The sequence below is a fragment of the Tupaia chinensis genome, unplaced genomic scaffold (assembly GCF_000334495.1).
Source record: "Tupaia chinensis unplaced genomic scaffold, TupChi_1.0 Scaffold143921_1, whole genome shotgun sequence".
In the NCBI taxonomy this organism is placed as follows: Eukaryota; Metazoa; Chordata; class Mammalia; order Scandentia; family Tupaiidae; genus Tupaia; species Tupaia belangeri.
In genome coordinates, this window is record NW_006203772.1 from 1,566,493 (window position 1) to 1,592,114 (window position 25,622).

The 25,622-nt window shown below is 41.3% G+C and overlaps 1 protein-coding gene across 1 annotated transcript in view; it reads right to left on the reverse strand.

The window, feature by feature from the left end:
* SSH2 (slingshot protein phosphatase 2) overlaps positions 1 to 25,622 on the reverse strand; it is a gene marked incomplete at its 5' end in the record, with an annotated part of 237,752 nt that overhangs the window by 47,404 nt on the left and 164,726 nt on the right. Inside the window, 5 exon segments of the mRNA XM_014582926.2 lie at positions 2,804 to 2,932; positions 3,323 to 3,416; positions 8,623 to 8,817; positions 17,335 to 17,400; positions 18,176 to 18,244. Of these exon segments, the coding sequence (XP_014438412.1) occupies positions 2,804 to 2,932; positions 3,323 to 3,416; positions 8,623 to 8,817; positions 17,335 to 17,400; positions 18,176 to 18,244 (553 nt within the window).

A 25,622-nucleotide genomic window follows, 5' to 3' on the forward strand; every position in this document is an offset into this window, starting at 1 on the left:
AAAAGAAAAACATCATAAATAAAATTAAATAAAATAATCCAAAAAAAGGAAGGAAAAAAAAGTACCCTTCTGCTGGGGGCCATGGACAGTGGGAGACTTTGTATGTGCGGGGACAAAGGGTGTATGAGAAATCTCTGTACTTTCTGCCAAGTTTTGCCATGAACCTAAAACTGTACTAAAAAATAAGTCTATATGTCATTTATATGTGTGTGTGTGTATATATATATATATATATAAATATGAGTGTGTATACAACTATGCACTTCATGGGACTTCAAAAAGTTTGTGGAAAAACTGAATTACAGTAGATTTATTTTGGTGGGAAAAAACTTAAAATCCATACATAATTCTTCATAATATGCATCTCCCATAAACTCTTTGAAGACTTATCCTAAATAAATGACTGGAATGCAATATTATAGAAAATAATACTGATTTCTGTCTTCATGATAATTAAATGTGATTATTGTCTTCTAAAATTTTCTATAATGAACTTGAACTATTTTTGTAATTAAAAAAACCCTCGAGACAGGAAGAATATGCCTGACAATCATGAAATCACAGGATCTACTGGTAAAAATACTCAAATCCATTTGTAGTTCATTAGGGAAATGTAATTGTGAGAGAATTAGATTGTTCTTTCTGCTTAGTGCACTATTAAAATTTGCTTGTATGTCCTAAAATATGTCATGTGAAGAGGGAGTCAGAAGGAGGTAGCTCTTAGGGGGTGACATCAGAGACATAAAGAAGTATGACTAAAATAGGCTGAGTAGTCAGAAGTGGGCTATATTTGATATTTGTTAAGTCTACAGCGTTTTAGGTGTTAAAATCCAGGCTTATTGGGAAAGTGACTTGTACGTTTGCAGCTTTGGTCACTTTCTAATATGAGCTCTTTTGGCCACACGCATTTACCCTTCATAAAAACGAGGTCACATGGTGACACTTGGGGGCTTATTTCAATGAGTGACTCATAAGTTGTCTATAGATAACACAAGGATTCTTGCCAACAGCACGAGAGCGGGATATATTTGAGCCCTCATGGAGGTACGTGGGAGACAATGAAGACAGGTACCTCACTAATGGAAAGGTCTGTGACAGTTTAGCAGTAGGCCCTCATCCAGAAATGGCAACACATATTAGTTAAGCTAAAAGAATGGAAAAGACGTCCCCCCCAACCTCATAGCTTTTCATGAGTAATTTCATAGCTATATTCCACCATGAATCACTCTTGAGTGTCAACAAGTTTCAGAGAACGAACCTTCAACGACAAAATGTCTGACTGCCTAGTGACATAAACTCGTGAACATTCAGGATGAGGTGATCTACCCATAGTTTAGTCAGTTCCTGTGCATTTACTCCTCTCATTTCCCAGCTTCTCATTTCTGTGGTTCACCAGTGTCTTCACCAGAGAAAGAAAGTGAAATTCAAACCAACTGATTTAGTTTCTTGTTAGTATTTTTGGCCAAAGAGTGTGGGGAGCAGAAAGAAAACGGAGGTTTTGGTATATCCCAGTGATGTTAATTATCCTAGGTAACCTTGTTCTCTCTATTGTGTACAGATACAAACTAGAATTCTTCAACAATTATTTAATTTTAAAATTTTAAAAAATTAGAAAGGGTCTTGCTATGTCATGGCTCTTCTGCCTCAGCTTTCTGAGTAGCTTGGACTACAGGCTTCTACATATGTCACGGTGCTTGGCTTTTAGGATGAGCTGGGAATTCAACGTGGGTCTCACATGTGGCTTTGGCCTGACAAGCTGCAGCACCAACTAACGTGTGCTCATAGCTGGGCCAACATTTGAGAGGAAAATGGACTTTAGAATTTTAGAAACTTTCCTAAAACGTCTGTTAGAGAGGTCTCTCTGGGCTATTACTGAATGTTCAGGAACCATGAAGAACAATCTTTAGTCGCTGATTTTTTTGGTCATCATAAAAATATCTGGGCGACTCAAAATGTACCTACGAGGTATACGACGTTTAAAATGCCAACTGATTCCAGTTAAAAGTGTTCCTGCCTGCTTGGCTCAGATGTATCATCAGACCTTAGACACGTCTGGCAGAGTGGCCTTACAAGGACTGCCTGTTTGGATATACTGTGTAAAGGTACTGTGGACTAGTGTGCTCTTCACACTAGTATGACAAAGGACAGATGAAATACTTAACAACTTAGGGGAAGAAAAGCCTGATTTGTGGCCTTTGCCAATTTCCTAGGTGTAAATAATCCCATCATAGTCGATTTTAATCTACCAGTGTGATGGTGTTAAAGGTACTATGGACTAGTGTGCTCTTCACTTGGAGTATGACAAAGGACAGATGAAATACTTAACAACTTAGGGGAAGAAAAGCCTGATTTGTGGCCTTTGCCAATTTCCTAGGTGTAAATAATCCCATCATAGTCGATTTTAATCTACCAGTGTGATGGTGTTGAATAAAGAATTGGGAAGAGATAAATAGTGGCACACCATACATGAAGGCAAAGTCTTCGACAAGTTCATGGAAAGCGATTACTATGAAAAAAACTATGCACAGGTTTCATTTTTTATTTTTTTGCATCTAACTAAATGCATCCTTAAATTGCATTCTTCCTGTAAGCTTTTTGAAGTCTCCACATATAATGTTCCCACCACAATATATAGTCTCAATAGCCCAGATCATATTAAAATATATAAAATAATGAGGGGAGATTTGAGTATATTACCTTTGTTATTAACGTAATTATATTTTATTTAAAGACAATAAACATAATGAATGCCCTCCCCGCTATGAGTCTTTATTACACCACTTGGAGTGGCCCTTATACTTACCAGGAACACATGCTCAAATATCTGTGTAGGACTATCCATCTGACCAAGGATCACTATCATTTCATTATCTATAAATTCCTTGAATTCCCGCAAGTTGCACACCATCTGCATTTCCAACTCTGTTCGTATCTGAAACAGAGAAGACATATTGGACAAACTTCGATGAAAAGTCCCTTTATATTTTCAGCCATGTACCTTTTCTAGTCCCACTTCTGTTTTTTTTTTTGGAGAGGTTTTTGCTATAGGGCACTCTCCAGAAAGCCAGCGACAGAAAGCGAGAAATCACCCCCAGGGGGGATGGTCACACCACAATCCTTTCTCCTCCATTCTCCTCTCGGGATCTTGGGCATGCATGCACACGTGCCCGGCGTGAGTTTAAGCCACCGGGTCCAGGACTCGAACCGTGGTCGACTACATGGGAGTCCAGCGACATAGCCATTATGCCAACTGCTGGTCTCTCCCACTCCTGTTCTTATCCCACTCCTTACCTAGGAACAACGAGAGCCACAAGTCTCTTACCTCTTTGGATGTGATGTTCTCTAAATCCTTCTGCATCATTATCTCCCTTAATTTGGTTTTAATTAATCTTTCTGTTCGCTCACGTTCAGTTGGTCTGAGAAGAGAGAAACGGTAATTTTTTCCTCAAGCAGAAATTTGACCAAGTTAATTAATATACCATTTGATTATGTTTTCAAATTGGCAAGGCTTGCCTTTCTTATCCTCAAATTTATGTTGTGAAGGTACTATAAAAGAAAGTTATGTTTTTTTTTTTTTTGAGAGGTTTTTGCTATGGGATGTGAAGAGAGAGAGAAAGAGAGAGAGAGAGAGAGAGAGAGAGACAGAAAGCGAGAAATCACCCCCTGGGGGGGCGGTGACCAAACCACAATCCCTTCTCCTCCATTCTCCTCTTGCGATCTTGGGCATGCATGCACACGTGCCCAGTGTGAGTTTAAGCCACTGGGTCCGGGACTCGAACCACAGTTGACTACATGGGAGTGCAGCGACATAACCATTACATCATCTACTGGTCCCAGAAAGTTATGTTTTTAAAAGTTTCTTTTCAGGGACTGGCTCTGTGGCTTGGTGCTTAAGGCAGCTGAATCCCACAGGGCTGATTACCTGGTTTGAGTCCTGAACCGGAGGCTTAAGAAGTGGGCTGGGGGCCAGCAGGTGGCTTGGTGGTTAAGGGTGATGGACTCCCACATGGCCAACCACAGTTCAAGTCCCGGACCTGGTGGCTTTTTCTCCCCTGCCCCCCAGTCAAATTGAAATAAATGAATGAATAAAAATAAAGTTAAATAAAATAATTAAAAAAAAAAAAAGAAAGAAACACAAGTGGGCCCAGCAGATGGCATAATGGTTATGTTGCTGGACTCCCATATAGTCAATTGTGGTTTGAGTCCCAGACTCAGCAGCTTAAAACTCACTCTTGGCATGCGTGTGTGCATCAACTAGTTCAAGCACTTCCACTCAAAATGCTTTCCTTTTCCTGACAACTCTTGCAATATCTCTGTGAAATGATTAGCCTCATTTGACAGATGAAGAAACAAACTGCCAAAGAGTTGAAAGTCATGCTGACGACCACACAATAGCCAGAGTATCAGCCTCGCCTAACTAACGGTCTACCTGCAAGATTATTTTGCCCCCCTTTAGTCTTCTGATTCTTAAAGATAAAATTACCCTAAAATCAAACTAGGTAGCTGACTCTCCAATTACTAGAAGTTCAATAACTGACGCTTCTCTCTAAAAGCATGATTTCACATTATGCAGAATTTGAGTGAGGCTGATAGAGAGCCGTTCCTGTCTCATCTTTCCCCCCTACCTTCTCAAGAAAGGTATCCACACTACACCTCCTTATTTGGAGATGGAAAGAGACTAAGCCTTCAGGCATCCTGCCTGCCCTTGCTGCCTACAGCCTTATCTGGCTGCAAAAATAGCTTCGGTAATCTCCAAAGATGGCTGCTCTGACCACACAACCTTGGGGTGTCCCACTACTTGGGCTCTTAGTTTCTCATTAACGCTGCAGAATACAGCTACTATCTGTGCCATTTCCCTGCTGGTCACTCGAGGCATCCCTGTCTTGATAGGATTAAGATTCTTACCCATGCATGATTTTTCCTAGACACAGCAAATGGTAGAAAGTAAATGGATAACTTCAACTTCCCATTAAAAAGAAATATTGAGAAAAAAATTAGCACCTCTTTATGTGTTAGGTTCCCTAGTTCAGCAATCTTTCCCCTAATCCTTCATACTTGTTTGAGTTAGAATGATTTGAGAGCAGAGAAACATCTCAGTTCCAGCTCTGCTATTGACTGTTGGTATGATATGGAACAAATTCTTCCTCTTCTCTGAGCCTGTGTCCTCTTCTATAAAACGGTGACAGTAGTAATACCTGTCTCATGAGATTCTTATGAGGATTGAATGAAATACTATAAAGTGCCAGGTACAGCACTTGAGAGACAACGGGGGCACCAGACATCCTTCTTCTCTCATGTACGTCCTTCTTCTCTCCCTTCCTTGGATTTCAGAGTATAGACGGTTCATAGCAGAGCACTTGAGTCTATTTTGGCACACGTTCTCCCTGTATCCTCAGCATTTTTTACAGGCTTTTCTAGTCAAGTTAGAGAGAAGTGAATGGAAAAATTTTTATAACATACCAACCTACTGAAGGAAAATTTGGAAAATACATAAAAAATACAGAGAAAATTAAAACCACTGGAAATCTTTCTATCCAGAGATAACCATTACACTCTGGCCTATAGCATCCAGATATTCTTTTCCTATGAACAGACAGATATTTGCTTACTAAATACATCTTTTTTAAAAAAATTATTATTTTACTTAACTGTATTTATTTTAACTTGACCAGAGAGGGACAGAGTGAGAGAGAGAAAGAGAGAGAGAGAAAGCAAGCTGTCAGGTCCGGTACTCGAACTGTGGTTGGCCATGTAGGAGTCCAGCACCCTTAACTACCATGCCACCTGCTGGCCCCACTTAATACATCTTAAAATGTAGTTTTAGGGGCAAGTGGCATGGTGGTTAGGGCACTGGACTCTCACGTGGTCGACTGAGGTTCAAGTCCCAGACCCAGCAGCTTGAAACTCACACTGAGTGAATATGTGTGCATGCCCCAAATCCCCAGAGAACAATGGAGGAGAAGGGACTGAAGTGCGTTCATCTCCCCCCCACCCCACCAAGGGGTTATTTCTTGCTTTCTGTCTGTCTCTCCAGCACATAAGCACCGTATACCAAAAATCTCTCAAAAAATTGAAAAAAAAATGGAGTTTTTATCATACACAGTGAAAACTAACATTTAATAAGCTCCTACTATGTGCCAGGAACTACCTTCAATATTTTTTTTCATTTAAGAAAATACAAAGAAAGATCATGAGCAATTTCATTTACCATGTTTGCTATAGTTTCCAAATCTTTGTAATACCAGAAAAAAATGGAGAGAAGAGTTTTCTTGGGGGCCAGCAGGTGGCGTGGTGGTTAAGGTGCTGGACTCCCATATGGCTGACTGTGATTCAAGTCCTGGACCTAGTGGCTTGGAAACTGAGCCGGGCGTTTGTGCATGCGTGCCCAGAGTCCCTAGAGAAGAATGGAAAAGAGACTGCAGCGTTTGTCATTCCCTCTGGCGGGGTAGCTGACTGCTCACTTTCCCTCTCGATGTCTCTCTCTGGTGAGTAGACATGCCCTATGGCAAAAACCTAAAAATAAATAAATAAATAAAAAAGAAGAATATGCTTTTGTGAGCAAGATGAGACTTCTATTCCTCTGAAACTCATCAATAGCAAGGCATAAAATTACAAATAACATTTCACACAAATCTGTATCTTTTTGATTACTGCGGGATCTTGAAAGGACTAGGGCTACTGCAAAGAAAGGTGTAACATCTTGTGCAAAAAAAGCCTATTTTGATTGCTCTTTTCACAATGCTTGATTGCCTTCTCTAACAAAAAGTATTTATTATACTATTATCTGAATTAAGCTTTTAAATTTTTTTAACTTGCCAGAGGGCACATGCACTCATCAGTGAGAGAGTGAGAGAGTAAGAGAGCAAGAGAGAGAGAGAGAGAGAGAGAGCGAGAGCACACGACCTCATTGGAGTGTGGCAACACTGCAATCACTTCCCCACTTCTCCATCTTGCTGAGATCTGGGGCATGCAGCACACATATCTGGTGTGTTTTTCAAGGTGCCAGGGTCATGATTCAAACCATGCAGTTGGCCATGTGGGATCTGGATCCCTTAACCACTAGGCCATGGGGATGGCCTAAATTAACAGAAAGTATTTATTATACTATTATGATTTTTTTTAAATCATAAACTGTTTTGGCATGACTTTAGAAATCTGAAGGCTAATCCTGTTTTTTTTTTTTTTTTTGGAGAGGTTTTCGCTATAGGGCGTGTGCGCTCGCCAGACAGACAGAGAGAGACAGAAAGCGAGAAATCACCCCCCGGGGGGATGGTCACGCCGCAATCCCTTCTCCTCCATTCTCCTCTCGGAATCTTGGGCATGCACGTACACGCGCCCGGCGTGAGATTTAAGCCACCAGGTCCGAGACGCGAACCGCAGTCGACTACGTGGGAGTCCAGCGACATAGCCTTTACGCTAACTGCTGGTTCCCAAGGCTAATCCTGTTTTGGAGTTCAGATAGAAGCTGCTCTCCTTTCCCAGCCATAGAACATTTTGGAAGTGTAGAAAGATCAATTCAGAGCAAAATAAACATCTTGATTAATTTCCAAAGCAGGAACTAAGTATAAAAAAAAATTTCCAAAATAGTCACAGAAGTTTCAACATAAACCTAAAAAGGAAATAAACATCAACCCCACCTTAGGCCTTTATCCAACTCATAGTATACTACAGGGATTTAATGAGATTTTACTGACAAGGACTTAACACAGTAAAGGTTGGATGGGGGCTCAGAAAGGCACTTGAATGATAAAATATTAAAAAAAAATCTGAACAGAAATCAGTTTGCTTAACAAATAAGGCATTCTTTTACATTAACTGGAAATATCTTTTTTTTTTTTTTTTTTTTTTGTTTTTGAGAGGTTTTTGCTATAGGGCGCGTACGCTCGCCAGACAGAGACAGAAAGCGAGAAATTACCCCTCAGCGGGGATGGTCATGCTGCAATCCCTTCTCCTCCATTCTCCTCTCGGGATCTTGGGCACGAACGCACATGCGCCCAGCATGAGTTTTAAGCCACCGGGTCCGGGACGCAAACCACGGTCGACTACGTGGGAGTCCAGCGACATAGCCATTATGCTAACTGCTGGTTCCCTAAAAAATTTTTTTATGTCATGAATTTGTTTACCACATGCTTCTTTCACAGTCCAATTCTTTTTTTTTTTTTAATAATTATTTATTTTATTATTTATTTAATTTACTTTTTAATTTGACCAGAGAGAGATAGAGGGTGAGAGTGTGAGAGAGAGGGAAGTGAGAAAGCAAGCCACCAGATTCAGGACTCGAACCCTGGTCGGCCATGTGGGGGTGGTCCAGCGCCTTAACCACAATGCCACCTGCTGGCCCCCACAGTCTAATTCTTTTTAAAAACTCAGATTCCAAATGAATGGCAATCTGAAGAAAGTGACTGCAGTTCTTGATCCACAGAGGAGTGGAATGTCTCAGGATTTTGCAAGAAACAGAAAAAATAGGTTTTTCAAATGAGGCAGCTGTATGGTGTAGACAGTGACTAAGATCACTGGGTAAGATGAACCCCCTAAGAGAAGCGATGTGGGAGAAATGTGCTGCCTATGACCCCCCAGGGCACAACAGGAAGGACCTCTACAGTCCTCAGCAGATTAACTTACATGTCTGTGAAGAGGGCTGGAGAGTCCGGCCGGTGGGACTGCACGTCCTGCATAGCATTCCACTCATTGACTGAAGATTGGTCTGAGTTGATATGGCTCTCATAATAACTCACCCAGGTGAGAAACAGGCTGCCTGGGTAGTAGTTATGCACTCTGGCCACTTCGCAGGCCTTGTGTAAACTCTGCAGCGCAGACCTGAAAGACATGATAGGAAATGAGCACTGCAGAGCTGTGGGGTACCAGTCAGTCAGTAATCCAGGTGTGCTCAAACTCCTCTAGTGTAAAATTCTATAGAATTTGGCCTTGTGAGGGCCAGTCCTAAAGAACAGAGGTTAAGTGCTATGCAGAGGGAGCTGGATCCCCTAAGGGCAACCATGGTCCAAATCCAGGTCTACCATCTTGGTTTTGAATGTAGCAGTGATATGGAAAATGTTAGTTTCAGCTGTAATTATCTCAAGTAGGCTGTTAGCAGCTCTGGCTATAAATAGTTTCTAGTGACTATTTTTTTTTTTTTAGAATTATTTAACTTTGTTTATCTATTTACTTATTTTTTAATTTGACCAGAGAAGGAGAGAGAGAGAGGTAAAATGAGAAAGCAAGCTGCCAGGTCTGGGACTCAAACCGTGGTCGGTCATGTGGGAGTCCAGTGCCCCTAACCACCACACCACCTGTAGGCCCTTCTAGTGATTAATTTTGAGTGAAAGCAGTGAATGATTCTAATACAAGTTTGACCAGAGTGACTCTTATTTTGTAAGGAGGCTCCATCGCATAGCTGTATATCCTAACTATATGTGTGTACCTATCTCTTACTTCAGTGGCTTGAAAAAACATACCAGAGGGGACCAGCAGGTGGCATGGTGGTTAAGGCGCTGGACACTCCCACATGGCCAACCACAGTTTGAGTCCCGAACCTGGTGGCTTGCTTTCTCACTTTCTCTCTCTCTCTCACGTTCTGTGTCTATCTCTGGTCAAATTAAATGAATGAATGAATAAATAAAGTTAGATAATTCTTTAAAAAAAAAAACATACCAGACACATGCCTTGTGCCTAGAATTCTGATGAAATGGAGAAAGAGAGGGAAAAAAAGACTGTGGTGTGACCAGGCTCTGTTGGAAGGTGCCCTCTCTTTCACATATGCACATAGTGGTACTCTAGCATTAAAAAAAATGGCCTCTTGAGATTCTACTCCCTTGAATCCAAGATTCTCCAATTCCAATTACATCATACTATTTCTCCACAGCTATAAGCTAGACGTTTGCCAAAAAATATGATGCATAATCAAGTTAGAGGTGGAGAGGGGAGGAGACCTGGTAACTCACCAGTGAAAACTAGGTCTGGGCAACCTCCTGAGCTCTACTGGGAACCATGCTGGGGCTGTGTTGTGTCACTAGAAAACTGAAGGTCTCAACAATCTACCATACAGAGATTTCTTTGCACTGGCATGGAATTATGTTACGGCATACGTCCTCTGATTGTTAGAGGCTCCACGAAGATCACACAGACAGACAGATGTCCATGGGCCAGTTCTGTGGCCTGGTGGTTAAGGCAGCCAGATTCCACATGACCAACCACGTGGTTTGAGTCCCAGATGCACCTGCTTGAGAAACAAGCCAGGTGTGTGTGTGTGTGTGTGTGTGTGTGTGTGTGTATGCATGCACCCCAAACCCCAAAAAGTGGGAGAGATGGAAGAGAAGAGTCTGCAGCATAATCACTCCCCATCGCGGGCTGGCTCTTTCTCTCCTCTCTCTGGAGAATGCACGCACACACTAGCAAAAGAAAAAAAAAATAAAGATGTCTCTAAGTCTTGAGGACATTTTTATAATATCCAGAAAGTACTGATCTAACAACTTGTATCACTCTCGCTGCCTTAATCTTTTACTAATCTCTATAAGCATTTATTCATACATGAGCTCTTTTCTAAGAGACTTAAATATTCTGGCTCTAAACCTAGAAAACTTTAAGAGTAAATAAAACTAAAAAGTACCTTTTTGGTTACATCCTTGAGAAAAGCTTAAGTCAGAAATGCTAAGAACTTACAAGAGTCAGAAAGAATCTTCCTGTTTTGGGGGCCAGCAGGTGATGTGGTGGTTAAGGGTGCTGGACTCCCACATGGCCAGCCACAGCTCGAATCCCAGACCTGGCAGCTTGCTTTCTCACTTTCTCCCTCTTTCTATCACTTTGTCCTTTGGCCAAATTTAAATTAAAAAAAAAAAATTCTTAAAAAAAAAAAGGACCTTTCTGTTTTGTTTATTGATGTAGCTGAAGTGCCTAAAAGAATGCCTAGTTCTTAGTAAAAGCTCAATTAATATTTATTAAATGGTATGTCTTATTATCTGAACTAATTTCTCTGTCTAAAGGAAGACTATGAGAGAATTCTGTGATTAATCCATTCACATCATCTTCATAAAAATGCCCTTTTTTGGGGACAGCAGGTGGGGTGGTGGCTAAGGTATTGAACTCCCATATTGTTGACCACAGTTTGAGTCCTGGACCTGGTGGCTTGCTTTCTCACTTCCCCCTCTCTCTTTCAGTCTCTCTCTGGTCACCTTAAAAAATAAAAATAATAAAATTGAAAAATTCTTCAGAAAAATAAATAAATAAAACAAAACTAATTTTTTGAAAGGTTCCTTTTTGGGGGAGGTTTGGAAGAAGTTCCAGCCAGTGGTGTGGTGGTCAAAGTGGCTGGATTCCACAGGCCGACTGTGTGGTTTGAGTCCCAGACTTGGTGGCTTGAAAAATACACTGGGCATGTGCAGGTGTGTGCCCAAAATCCCAAAAGAAGAATGGAGGAGAAAGGACTACAGTGTAGCCATCTTCCTTTGGGCAAGGGAGTACTCACTTTCTCTTTCTGTCTCTCTGGCAAGCACACACCCAATAGCAAATATTAAAATAAAACAAAATAAAGTCTTTTTATTTATTGGTTCGTCAGAAAAGTCATGATATATTTTTCTTGCAAAAATGTATAACAAAAGTAACCCAGAAGTAACAACTTCACAACAAAAGTAACCCATAAGCACTTTAGAAACTTTTAGGAAGGCCGGAAGGTGGTGTGGTGGTTAAGGGCGCTAGACTCCCACATGGCCGACTACGGTTCAAGTCTTGGACCTGGTAGCTTGCTTTCTCACTTTCTCTCACTCTGACCCTCTCTGGTCAAATTAAAATAAAAAAATAAATAAAGTTAAATAAAAAAATTCTTTAAATAAAAAAAGAAAACTTTTACGTAATTCATATAAAAGTCAGAAATAGGGACAAGAAGATGGTTTGGTGGTTAAGGTACTGGACTCCCACACGGCCAACTGTGGTTCAAGTTTGGACCAGGTAGCTTCAAACTCATGCTGGGTGCACCTGTGTACATTCCCCAAATCCCAGGAGAAGAATAGAGAAGGGATTGCAGTGTGGCCATCCCTGTGGAGGGTCATTTATCACTATCTCTGTCTCTACAGTGAATGCATACACTCTGTGGGGGAAAAAAGGCAGAAATGTTACCCAGAAATAACCAGTTAAGGTTTTAGTGTAGATTTGTGAAGTCTTTTTGTCTATGCATAGATTTGTAATAAACAAAGACATGACCATAGTCTACCATACCACTTATAACTTGCTTCTAGTCTACAACCTGTCATTGGTATCTTTCCATGTCAGTACATATTTTTCTTTTTTTAACTGCCAGAGGGTACGTGCACTTGCCAGCGAGGGATGGGAGACAGCACCCTCAATGGGGCGGTCATGCCACTGTCTCCTGATCTCCATTTCTCCATTCTGTAGGAACTTAGGAACTTACATGTGGCTGGCATGTTATTCAAAACCACTAGAGCCAGGATTTGAACCATGGTTGGCTGTGTGGGATCTGGCTCCCTTAACCACTAGGCTATGGGTCCAGCCGGACAAATATTTTAACTAGACCATGTTTAATGTCTGCATAATATTTTAAAAAAAACAGATGCATCATAATTTAAATTGTTATTACTCTCGTTTAAATTGTTTCCCATTTTTTTGGCTAATGTTAAAGCACTGACAAACATTTTCCTAAAGAATTATTTATTTAATTTTATCATTATTACTATTTTAAAAAATTTGCTAAGGGGAATGTGCATTCACCAGAGAAAGGCAAAGAGAGAGAAAAAAAGTGAGAGGGAAAGTGAGAAAGTAAGCTACCAGGTCCAGAACTCAAACCAGGGTTGACCATGGGGGAGTCCAGCACCTTAACTACCATGCCACCCGCTGGCCCTGACAAACATTCTTACAGTGAAAATCTTTGTACACACCCATTTTAGGTTATATTCTTAGAAGTTAAACTCTTAGGTCAAAGGACATGCAAAATAAGACACACTGGCAAATCACTCTCTATAAATGTTGCTCTAGTTCATTTTTCCACCAACAGTGTGTGACAGTGACTATTCCTTGGATACAGGTCAACCCTTATAACATAAATTAGAAAAAAAAATTTAAACTAAAGGGGGCCAGCAAGTAGTGTGGTGGTTAGGGGTGCTGGACTCCCACATGGCCAATTGCAGTTCGAGTCCTGGACCTGGTGGCTTGCTCTTGCACTTTCCTTCTCTCTCTTACTCTGTTCCTCTCTGGTTAAACGAAAATAAACAAATGAATAAATAAATAAAATAAAGTTCAATAAGATAATTCTTAAAAAAAAGTTTTAAAAAGAGAAAAACAGGGTTGGCTCATGGCCTGATGGTTAAGGTGGCTGGAGTCCACATGGTTGACTATGTGGTTCAAGTCCTGGATCTGGAAGCTTGGGAAACACGCCTGACATGTGTGCATTCTTAAAATTCCTAAAGAAAGAATATGGAGAGGCTATAGTCTGATCGTTCTCCATTGGTGGGGAGAGGAGCTTTCTCTCTTTTCCTCTGTTTCCACCTCTCTTTGGCAAGCATACATAATCTCTAACAAATTTGTCGGTGGTGGAGGGAAAAACTTGCAGATCTATTTAACTAGTGAGACAGAGTTTTCATTAAAAACAATGTTGCACAATATTTTAAAAACGCTTTCTAGGGACCAGCAGTTAGTATAATGGCTATGTTGCTGGACTCCCACGTAGTCGATGATGGTTCAAGTCCTGGACCCGGTGGCTTAAACTCATGCCGGGCGTGTGTGTGTGCGTGCCCAAGATCCCGAGAGGAGAATGGAGGAGAAGGGATTGCGGTGAGGACATCCCCTCTGGGGGGGTGATTTCTCATTTTCTGACTCTTTGTCTATGTCTTTCTGGTGAGCACATGCGTCCTATAGCAAAAACATCTCCAAAATAAATAAATAAATAAAAAAGGCACTTGTGCCCACAGTATTCAATAATCTAGAACTTTATATACTTGGCTCATTCTCTTAATCCTCAGAAAAATAAACTAAAAATCAAAACAAAACAAACAAACAAAAAAACGCCGTCTAGAGAGCCAGCAGGAGGTGTGGTGGTTAAGGTGTCAGACTCCGACATGGTCTACCCCAGTAAGAGCCCTGGCCCCAAATTGAGTTGGGTCTGTGTGTGTGTGTGCCCAGAATCCTGAGAGAATGTATTGCAGTGTGGCCATCCCCTCTGGGGAGTGATTTCTCACTTTTCCTCTCTCTGGTGAGTACATGTGCCCTATGGTACCTCGCGGGTGGGTACAGGGGCCCGAGGGTAAACCCCTTTCCCCCCGCAAAAAAAAAAAAAAGCAAAGCATTGTAGAGCTGGTCCCATAGCATAGAGCTTAAGTGCTGTGTGAATGGAGTCAGATCTCACATGGCTAATCATAGCTTAAATCCCAGTCATGGAGGCCTGAAAACATGCTGGACTCATGTACATGCATGCTCCAAATCCTGATGGGATGGAGGAATAGAGGAAAAATGACTGCAGTGTGACCATGCCCCATTAGAAGGTGCTTTCTCTCTGGCTAGTGTACATGATCTCCGGGAATGAAAAAAAAACAAAACAAAAACAAACTTTTAGTGTTCAAAATAAACCAGATTCTCAGAGACATTAAGCCAAATTCTCAAGAAATTAACAGAGAATTTCAGCTTAATAACACAGATTCAAAGATAAGGGCCACCAGGAGGCATGCTGGTTAAAGCGGCTGGATCCCACATGCCCAACTGCCATTCGAGTCCCAGAACCTGCGCTTGAAAGTCACGTAGGGCACATGTGCATGCACACCCAAAATCCCTAGAGGAGAATGAAGGAGAAGGGATTGTTGTGTGGGCAACACCTCTGGGGAGTGATCTCTCACTTTCCCTGTCTCTGTGTCTTTTTCTGCCTCTCTCCGGTGAGTGCACATGCCCTGTGGGAAAACTCTTAGGAAAAAAAAAAAAAAGGCAAAGGGTAGCTTATTGTAAGGTATAAGATAATCAGTGCATACTTTCTTCATCTGGAAAACAAGTGTTTCAAAAGCACAGGCCATAAAGTCTGGTGCACCTGCTCCAAATACACTCAAGGCCTAGCCACCTCTGATACTTCACTTACAGATAGGAGTGGGAGGCTACAGTAACTTCCTGTGAAAGAAACACCTGGCCTAAATGTCACTTTGATCTATCTATTAACTATTTTTTTATCTGCCTTTCAAGTCACTACTCCCTAAGTGGTATATACAAAGAAGTTTATTGGAACCAGCAGATGGTGTAATGGTTATGTTGCTGGACTCCCACACAGTCAACTGCAGTTCGAGTCCCAAACCCAGAGGCTTAAAACTCATGCCAGGTGTATGTGCATGTGTGTCCAAAATCCCAAGAGGAGAATGGAGGAGAGGGGACTGCGACATGGCCATCCCCCTCAGGGTGTGTGTGTGTGTGTGTGTGTGTGTGTGTGTGTGTGTGTGTGTGATTTCTCGCTTTTGGTCTCTCTAGAGAGTGAACATGCCCTATAGGAAAAATCTCTCTCTCTAAAAAACAAGTTTATTCTGCAATAAGCTAATAGAACTAGGGCTATAGTCATTCTACTTTAAAACATCAAAACTTCAAAAAACTTGATCTAAGGGACCAGCAGTTAGCATAATGGCTATGTTGCTGGACTCCCATGTAGTTGACCGCAGTTTGAGCCCAGGACCCAGTGGCTTAAACTCATGCTGGGTGCATGTATGTGCATGCCCAAGATCCTGAGAGGAGAAGGAATTGCAGTGTGGCCATCCCCCCTGGGGGGTGATTTCTCACTTTCCGTCTCTCTGTCTCTCTCTTTGGGGTAAGTGTATGCACCCTGTAGGAAAAACCTCGCAAACAAACAAAAACAACAACAACAAAAAACCTTGATCTAAGGTTATCTGAATTAAGACTGCTTTGTACACCTTCTCAAAATGTATCTGAAAACACCGTAATTTTCATGGTACTGCTGTTCAGTTTCACTTGGTACCTGGCAACAGACAGGAATGTTGCCTTTAACTGAGCCTTAGTCAAAGGAGGTCTTAGGTTTTCCATGAGAAACTGACCTGTGAAATATGCCCTAAATCTATAAATCTGGTCTGAAACTCTGTCCTACCTCAATTGCTACACAAAAGCCACAAGACAGTTAGTTATTCAGTGACTTGAGACTCTACCCACCAATACTCTATCAATTCTGTTATTCCAGTGTAGATTATCCCCAGGAGTCTTTTTCAGGGTTTTTTTTTTTTTTTTCCCCTTTCTTGTTTTGCTTTCTTTCTGTTCATTCTACTACTCATGGGGAGTTCTACTACAGAACAGGCAGCTGAATGAGAACCTAAAATGCAAGTCCCTGACTAGGAAGTGGGCTCTCGATCTTTCAAGTCACATCATGCCCTGATTATCTTAGGTCACTTTCTAGATAATCCGGAACAAGTGAGTAAGTGTCTATTCCATCTAAATGGAAGGCTTGCTCTCAGACCAGTTCTATACCTGCTCTGAACCCTCCGTGTTCTCACCCGCAAGGGGCTAATAATACAATTTCGGGTCAGTATGATGATTCCATGTGTGTGCTGGACACGGTGTCTGGCATATCATAAGTAACCCGAGAGTACCAGCTGATGGTTATGAACAATGAAGGTGTCTTCTCTAGGCTTGATTTGCATTATGTAAATAGCTGCCAGCAGTTTAAATGGAAATTTATTTGTAACAGAACTCTGTCGATGCTGTTCTTTTTTTGTTTTGGAGAGGTTTTTGCCATAGGGCGTGTGCAATTGTCAGCCAGACAGAGACAGACAGAGAGAGAGACAGAAAGCGAGAAATCACCCCCCGGGGGGATGGCCACGCCGCAATCCCTTCTCCTCTAGGATCTTGGGCATGCACACACACGCGCCTGGCGGGAGTTTTAAGCCACTGGGTCCGGGATGCGAACCATGGTCGACTACGTGGGAGTCCAGAGACATAGCCATTATGCTAACTGCTGGTTCCGATGCTGTTCCTCATTACCTCAAAAAACTGAATGCTAATGTGTAGCAGTGTAATGTTCTAGACTTGTCCTCTTAAACTGCTAATTAATTTAGTCAGTGTCCCTAAACAATCCGTTCCAAATAGTTAAATGATCCCGTATGTCTCTTCTAGAACCTCTCTCTGAATTTCACTTGTTCTCCAACACAAGACTTTTCACCATAACAATTTGAAAACTGCACCTGTAGGTCATTTTTAATTATGATGGCAATGCAAACAAATCACACAAAATCCTGTACACACAAACAGAGCAGATAGCATTTTCATAGTGAACTGAACCATTTCAAATACTACTTCTCAAAAAAATATTGCCCCAATAACATTGAAAAACTTTTGTAGAGATATTAAAAGTTGTCTTACCACATTGCCTGCACAGACACAGGTTTGAAAATGTGAACTCTGTTATCTGTTGAAACGCTGAACCCACTAAGGACAAAAGAAAACAAGATAAAAATCCACAAATGAGGGTAGGTTATTTCAGCTGTAAAGTTTCAAGGTTGTTTCCCAGGCTAGCAACAGGTGGCTCAGTAGAAAGAATCATCAGGCACTTCATGTAGAAGTAAACCGCGGTAAAGGAGTTGACTGAAGAGTCCAATAAGCGGTCTGATTTTACCTAACAGGCAAAACGAGCAGACTCCCACACTGGAATTAGGGAATTACATATAGTTTCCCAGCTGCAGCTATGGACAAACTGTTTATTTCTATTTAGAAGTCTGTGGATTCTTAGCACACTGCCCGTGGTTTTATAAACTGGAGCAAACATCTTGGTCTCTTGGGTACACATTCTAATGACACCAGGAGGTGGGGGTGGGAGGGTCACTGGAAGGAACTGGCACAGGGAAGGGGTTCTACTGTAGGCTGACAGCTGGCAGAGGTGGCAAGAGGTCATTTGACACAGAACATCTCATCCTCGGGGAGAGCATTGCAACAGTCCCACATGCTCAGATTAAAGAGTGAGCCAACAAGCCAGCTCTTCCTTGTCTGGATTCCTACCATAGCCTAGAAAAACAGAAGTGAGAGACCCTGGCAAGTTATACTTTTACTCCACTTTACAAAACAGGAGTTTAAAAGAACCCATTGAGCTGCTGACATGACAGTGCAGTTGGGCACACTAGGCCGCCCATTCATCTTGATGAATGGGCACCAAGATGGAATCCCCCCTTTATCTTTCTGTAGGAGAATAAGAAGGGAACACTCTTACCCATCACCATCCAAATGAATGAGAGTGTCACTCCAGAGAGGCAGGACTAAGCCCATGGTACAAGTGCTACTGCAAGACAAGAAATAACCCATAAGTTACTTCCCCTCATTCTGAGAACCATTTCAAAACAAAATTATTTACTGAATTTTTAAAAAAAGAATCATTTAATTTTATTCACTCTTATTACTTTATTTATTTCTTTATTTGAAGTTGACTAGAGAGAGATAGAGACAGAGAGAGAGAGAGAAAGCAAGCTGGCAGGTCTAGGACTCAAACCAGAGTCAGCCATGTGAGAGTCCAGCTACCTTAACCACCATGCCACCCACTGGCCCCTATTTATTGAATTTAAAAATTTATATAATTATTAAAAAAAATCTGTTATAGGACATGTGCACTCACCAGAGAGAGACAAAGAATGAGAGAGAGGAAAAGAAAGAAAGTAGGCTGCCAAGTCTGGGATTCAAACCACCTTTGGTCATGTGGGAGTCTAATGCCTTAACCACCATGCCACCTGCTGGCCCCTAAGCTCTAAATCTGGCTTAAGTGATACAGTGGAGTAATCTCTGTCATATTACTGTTAATCCCATTTATGTCTTCAGGAGAGATTTTAAAGAGATGCTTAGTTGTTCATTCATTTATTTTTTAAAAAAGAATTATTTATTTAAGTTTTATTTATTCATTCACTTTTTTATTTTGATTTTTTGGGGGAGAGGTTTTTGCTATAGGGCACGTGTGCTTGCCAGAAAGAGACAGACAGAGAGACAGAAAGTGAGAAATCACCCCCAGGGGGCATGGCCACATGGCAATCCCCTCTCCTCCATTTTCCTCTTGGGATCTCTGGCACGCACACACATGTGCCCGGCATAAGTTTAACCCACTGGGTCCAGGACTTGAACTGCAGTCGACTACAAGAGAATCCAGCAATGTAGCCATTATACCATCTGCTGTTCCCTCATTCATTTATTTTTAATTTGAATATATATATATATATATATATGTAGAGAGAGAGAAAGTGAGAAAGCAAGCCACCAGGTCCAGGAATCAAACCATGGTTGCCCATGTGGGAGTGCCCAGCAACTTAACCACTTCACCACCTGCTGGCCCCCCATTTATTTATTTTATAAAGAGAACATACTGACAGTTCCCTGTATTGCAAATGCCCACTACCTAAAAAAATCCAGGAGATAGATGCTGACTTGCAGTTGACAGGCCTTAGCCCAGGGTACAGCATCTGATGTGTACTCTAAGGATTATTTACTTTAGAATTTTCTACTTAATTTTATTTATCATCATTATTACTATTACTTTTAATTTTCCATAGGGCACATGTGCTCACTAGAGAAAGAAAGAAAGTGGGAAATCAAGCTACCAGGTCCAGGACTTGAACTGCCATGTGGGAGTCCAGCGCCCCAACCACTACGACACCTGCTGGCCACAGGATTATTTATTTATTTTTTCTATAGGGCATGTGCACTCATCAGAGACAGAGACGGGGGAGGGAGGTAAGAAAGCACTCCCTACCCTGCCGGGGGATGGTCAATCGCAATCCCTTCTTTGCTGTTTTCCTCTGGGGTTTTGGGCAAGCCCCCATATGTGCCTGATGTGTTTTTCAAGCCACCGGTTTAGGAATCAAACTGGACCGTCAGTCAGGGGGAATCCAGCCACCTTAACCACCATGCCCCCAGCTGGCCCAAGGATTATATCTAAGGCCAAGAACAACTGTAGGTTGCTAAGGCACTGGGAATATGTGATTTGTTCTGTAAGTTAACGGGACTGGTTGGTACAGGAAGCCATGAACTCCAGATAGGGTGCTCTCTGGCAGCACTTCTCTGGCCACCTGTAATCTACCCTTGGCTTCAGCTACTTTCTCTTCTTAAGGGTGTCATAAATCATTTCTCTCATCTGGCCAGTCTCCCAAAGGCTCCAATTCCCACTCCCCATCACTGTACCTAGAGAGGGAGAAGTATAAAGAACCTTGTGTGTGGGAGGTCGAGCAATGCCGTATGGTTAAGTCTATGGGCTCTGGAGTCAGATGGGCGCTGGAATAGGGTTTTGGCACTAACTATATAATCCTAGGTGTATTATTTATTAGCTTTGTGCACTGTTTTCTTCATCTGTAGAACCAGGATACAAATGCCTTTTATTTTAATTGTGTTATTCTGAAGATAAAATTAGGTAACACACACATAAAATTGTATATTAGTGCCTAAAATAGTAATAATAACTACCATTTATCCTCTATATCAAGTGGCATTTATCCGCTATCCCAAAAGATCTGAATTTGACCTTCTTAAGTATTAGAACTCCTTTCATCAAGTTATTTAACCCCTCAACCTTAATTTCTTCATTTTAAAATGCAGATAAATAACATCCACTTTCATAGGGTTATTATAAATACTGAAAATATTTAAAGTAAAATAACATATGTGAATGTACTGTCCTGAACACAAATGTTGACTATGAATCTGTAGTGCTATAAAATATTTGAAGGTGATGGGGGTGGAGTGGGAGAAATGAGCAAATGCTTGAAAAACAGCACAAGAAATACCAAGCTCTAACTGTTGGAGGTACGGCAGGGCTAAGGCCCAGCTCCAGTTGAGTTTTTTAATTTTTTAAATGATTTTATTTATCTTTATTTATTTTAATTTGACCAGACAGGGAGGGAGAGAGGGAGAGAGAGAGAGAGGGAAGGAGAGAGGAAGTGAGAAAGTAAGCTGCTGGGTCTGGGACTCGAACCATGGCTGGCCAGGTGGGAGTCCAGTGCTATTAACCACAATGCCACCTGTCCCAAGTTTTTCATTGTACTTGCTGGTCTGTGTCACTCAACATCCTTCTAGTGATCACACAGCTCAGTAGATCTGAATCAAGACTAAACAGTGTATCCAGACTGGAACCCTGGGCCTGCATACTAGAGGCACAGTTACCATGCCAGAGTCCAGGGGTGAGTAAGGTACTCTACCACAGATTTTGTTGAGTAAATGAAGTGAGTATACATCTGTTTGGAAATAGTTTTCCGAAGTCGAGTGGGATTATAGCCCAATGACAAATACAGAAATTAAGTAACTATAAAAGATACAGAAATTCTGGAAGAGTATATCAGTAAGTTTGTGACCAGATGCCAGTTAACCTTTGGAAGGTGATAAGATTATGTAGGAACTAACATCACATTTCTCAGCTTCTATTTAGGTCAAAATGCTTTTATATATTTTTATTTTGGAGAGGTTTTCGCTATAGGGTGCGTGCGCTCGCCAGCCAGCCAGAGAGAGACATAGAGACAGAAAGTGAGAAATCACCCCCCAGGGGGGATGGTCACGCCACAATCCCTTCTCCTCCATTCTCCTCTCAGGATCTTGGGCACGCACGCACACGCGCCTGGCGTGAGTTTTAAGCCACCAGGACCGGGACGTGAACCGCGGTCGACTACATGGGAGTCCAGCGACATAGCCATTATGCTAACTGCTGGTTCCCAAAATGCTTTTATAATTAAGAAATAGCTTTATCACACAGCTGGAGAAGCAGCCTGAATTAGGCATACCTGGTATTTTATCCAGTTTACCCGAGTCTCATGAGATTTTTCTCAGCATAGCTACCTATTTTAGTAGCTACTCATCCCCTTCAATAAATATTTATACAGTGTCTACTATGTACCTGGCAATTCCAGGCGTTAAGGGTACAAAGAGAAAAAGAAAAAAAAAAGCATAAAAGTATATTTTATAACTTTAAATATATGTCCAGTCCATTTTGGAAACCAGGGTTATGCTGTATATTTAAAATTTTATTACTTAAGGGTCCAGCAGGTGGCATGGTGGTTAAGGGTACTGGACTCCCACATGGCCGACTGTGGTTTGGGTCCTGGACGTGGCGGCTTGCTTTCTCACTTTCCCTCTCTCTCGTTCTCTCTCACTCTGTCCCTCTCTGGTCAAATTAAAAAATAAATAAATAAAGTTGAATAAAATAATTATAAAAAATGTTTATTACTTAAAATATAACACGATATGCAAAGAACTTGTAAATAGGCCAAATGAATCGGCTGTGACGTATCTTAAGAACTAATTGTTCTTGTCATAAATCACCTTGGTTCCACTGAGGCTTAATACTGTTGAAACATTAACATTTTATATTATCATATACCAAACTACACAAATTCCTTCAACAGCATCTGAGATGGCAATACCAAATTACCTGACGGTTTTGGGCAAGCCCCCATATGTGCCTGATGTGTTTTTCAAGCCACCGGTTTAGGAATCAAACTGGACCGTCAGTCAGGGGGAATCCAGCCACCTTAACCACCATGCCCCCAGCTGGCCCAAGGATTATATCTAAGGCCAAGAACAACTGTAGGTTGCTAAGGCACTGGGAATATGTGATTTGTTCTGTAAGTTAACGGGACTGGTTGGTACAGGAAGCCATGAACTCCAGATAGGGTGCTCTCTGGCAGCACTTCTCTGGCCACCTGTAATCTACCCTTGGCTTCAGCTACTTTCTCTTCTTAAGGGTGTCATAAATCATTTCTCTCATCTGGCCAGTCTCCCAAAGGCTCCAATTCCCACTCCCCATCACTGTACCTAGAGAGGGAGAAGTATAAAGAACCTTGTGTGTGGGAGGTCGAGCAATGCCGTATGGTTAAGTCTATGGGCTCTGGAGTCAGATGGGCGCTGGAATAGGGTTTTGGCACTAACTATATAATCCTAGGTGTATTATTTATTAGCTTTGTGCACTGTTTTCTTCATCTGTAGAACCAGGATACAAATGCCTTTTATTTTAATTGTGTTATTCTGAAGATAAAATTAGGTAACACACACATAAAATTGTATATTAGTGCCTAAAATAGTAATAATAACTACCATTTATCCTCTATATCAAGTGGCATTTATCCGCTATCCCAAAAGATCTGAATTTGACCTTCTTAAGTATTAGAACTCCTTTCATCAAGTTATTTAACCCCTCAACCTTAATTTCTTCATTTTAAAATGCAGATAAATAACATCCACTTTCATAGGGTTATTATAAATACTGAAAATATTTAAAGTAAAATAACATATGTGAATGTACTGTCCTGAACACAAATGTTGACTATGAATCTGTAGTGCTATAAAATATTTGAAGGTGATGGGGGTGGAGTGGGAGAAATGAGCAAATGCTTGAAAAACAGCACAAGAAATACCAAGCTCTAACTGTTGGAGGTACGGCAGGGCTAAGGCCCAGCTCCAGTTGAGTTTTTTAATTTTTTAAATGATTTTATTTATCTTTATTTATTTTAATTTGACCAGACAGGGAGGGAGAGAGGGAGAGAGAGAGAGAGGGAAGGAGAGAGGAAGTGAGAAAGTAAGCTGCTGGGTCTGGGACTCGAACCATGGCTGGCCAGGTGGGAGTCCAGTGCTATTAACCACAATGCCACCTGTCCCAAGTTTTTCATTGTACTTGCTGGTCTGTGTCACTCAACATCCTTCTAGTGATCACACAGCTCAGTAGATCTGAATCAAGACTAAACAGTGTATCCAGACTGGAACCCTGGGCCTGCATACTAGAGGCACAGTTACCATGCCAGAGTCCAGGGGTGAGTAAGGTACTCTACCACAGATTTTGTTGAGTAAATGAAGTGAGTATACATCTGTTTGGAAATAGTTTTCCGAAGTCGAGTGGGATTATAGCCCAATGACAAATACAGAAATTAAGTAACTATAAAAGATACAGAAATTCTGGAAGAGTATATCAGTAAGTTTGTGACCAGATGCCAGTTAACCTTTGGAAGGTGATAAGATTATGTAGGAACTAACATCACATTTCTCAGCTTCTATTTAGGTCAAAATGCTTTTATATATTTTTATTTTGGAGAGGTTTTCGCTATAGGGTGCGTGCGCTCGCCAGCCAGCCAGAGAGAGACATAGAGACAGAAAGTGAGAAATCACCCCCCAGGGGGGATGGTCACGCCACAATCCCTTCTCCTCCATTCTCCTCTCAGGATCTTGGGCACGCACGCACACGCGCCTGGCGTGAGTTTTAAGCCACCAGGACCGGGACGTGAACCGCGGTCGACTACATGGGAGTCCAGCGACATAGCCATTATGCTAACTGCTGGTTCCCAAAATGCTTTTATAATTAAGAAATAGCTTTATCACACAGCTGGAGAAGCAGCCTGAATTAGGCATACCTGGTATTTTATCCAGTTTACCCGAGTCTCATGAGATTTTTCTCAGCATAGCTACCTATTTTAGTAGCTACTCATCCCCTTCAATAAATATTTATACAGTGTCTACTATGTACCTGGCAATTCCAGGCGTTAAGGGTACAAAGAGAAAAAGAAAAAAAAAAGCATAAAAGTATATTTTATAACTTTAAATATATGTCCAGTCCATTTTGGAAACCAGGGTTATGCTGTATATTTAAAATTTTATTACTTAAGGGTCCAGCAGGTGGCATGGTGGTTAAGGGTACTGGACTCCCACATGGCCGACTGTGGTTTGGGTCCTGGACGTGGCGGCTTTGTTTTTCCCTTTCCCTCTCTCTCGTTCTCTCTCACTCTGTCCCTCTCTGGTCAAATTAAAAAATAAATAAATAAAGTTGAATAAAATAATTATAAAAAATGTTTATTACTTAAAATATAACACGATATGCAAAGAACTTGTAAATAGGCCAAATGAATCGGCTGTGACGTATCTTAAGAACTAATTGTTCTTGTCATAAATCACCTTGGTTCCACTGAGGCTTAATACTGTTGAAACATTAACATTTTATATTATCATATACCAAACTACACAAATTCCTTCAACAGCATCTGAGATGGCAATACCAAATTACCTGACTATCTGTATTCTGAAGTGGCCAGCATTTCTCTTACTGTCCAAGAGTTCATTCTATTGGGTTGTCGGAAAAGTCCTGACATATTTTTGCATAGAAAAACATGAAAAAATACTTCATGGCTTTCAGATGACCTTATAGTAGAGGATGGCTGGGAATTTAATAACATTTAAATGTATCAGGGCCAGCAGGTGGCGTAGAGGTTAAGGGCACTGGACTTCCACATGGCTGACCTTGGTTCAAATCCTAGACCTGGTGGCTTGCTTTCTCACTTTTTGTCTCTCTGTTATTCTGTCGCTCTCTGGTCAAATTAAAATAAATAAATAAAATTAACTGAAATAATTCTTTAAAAAAAAACATTTAAATGTATCAGACTGGATAAAAATTAGTTTCTAGCTTTTTATGTCTCACTTGGTCTTCTACAAACTAAAATCTCTGCTTGTTAGTAGCACTTATCAGACATGATTCAGGCGGGGCTATTATGAAAGACAGAGACAGTTCACTGAGGATAAATTACTGAGCTCCGTAGCAATAAACATTCATTTTGGCAAAGTGTAGGACAGACTGAAAGAGAGAGGCTTAGACATTTGATTGCTCACGCTCTGGGTCAAGAGAATCTGCAACTATTGCCTTCTGCCTCTAGGGAAAG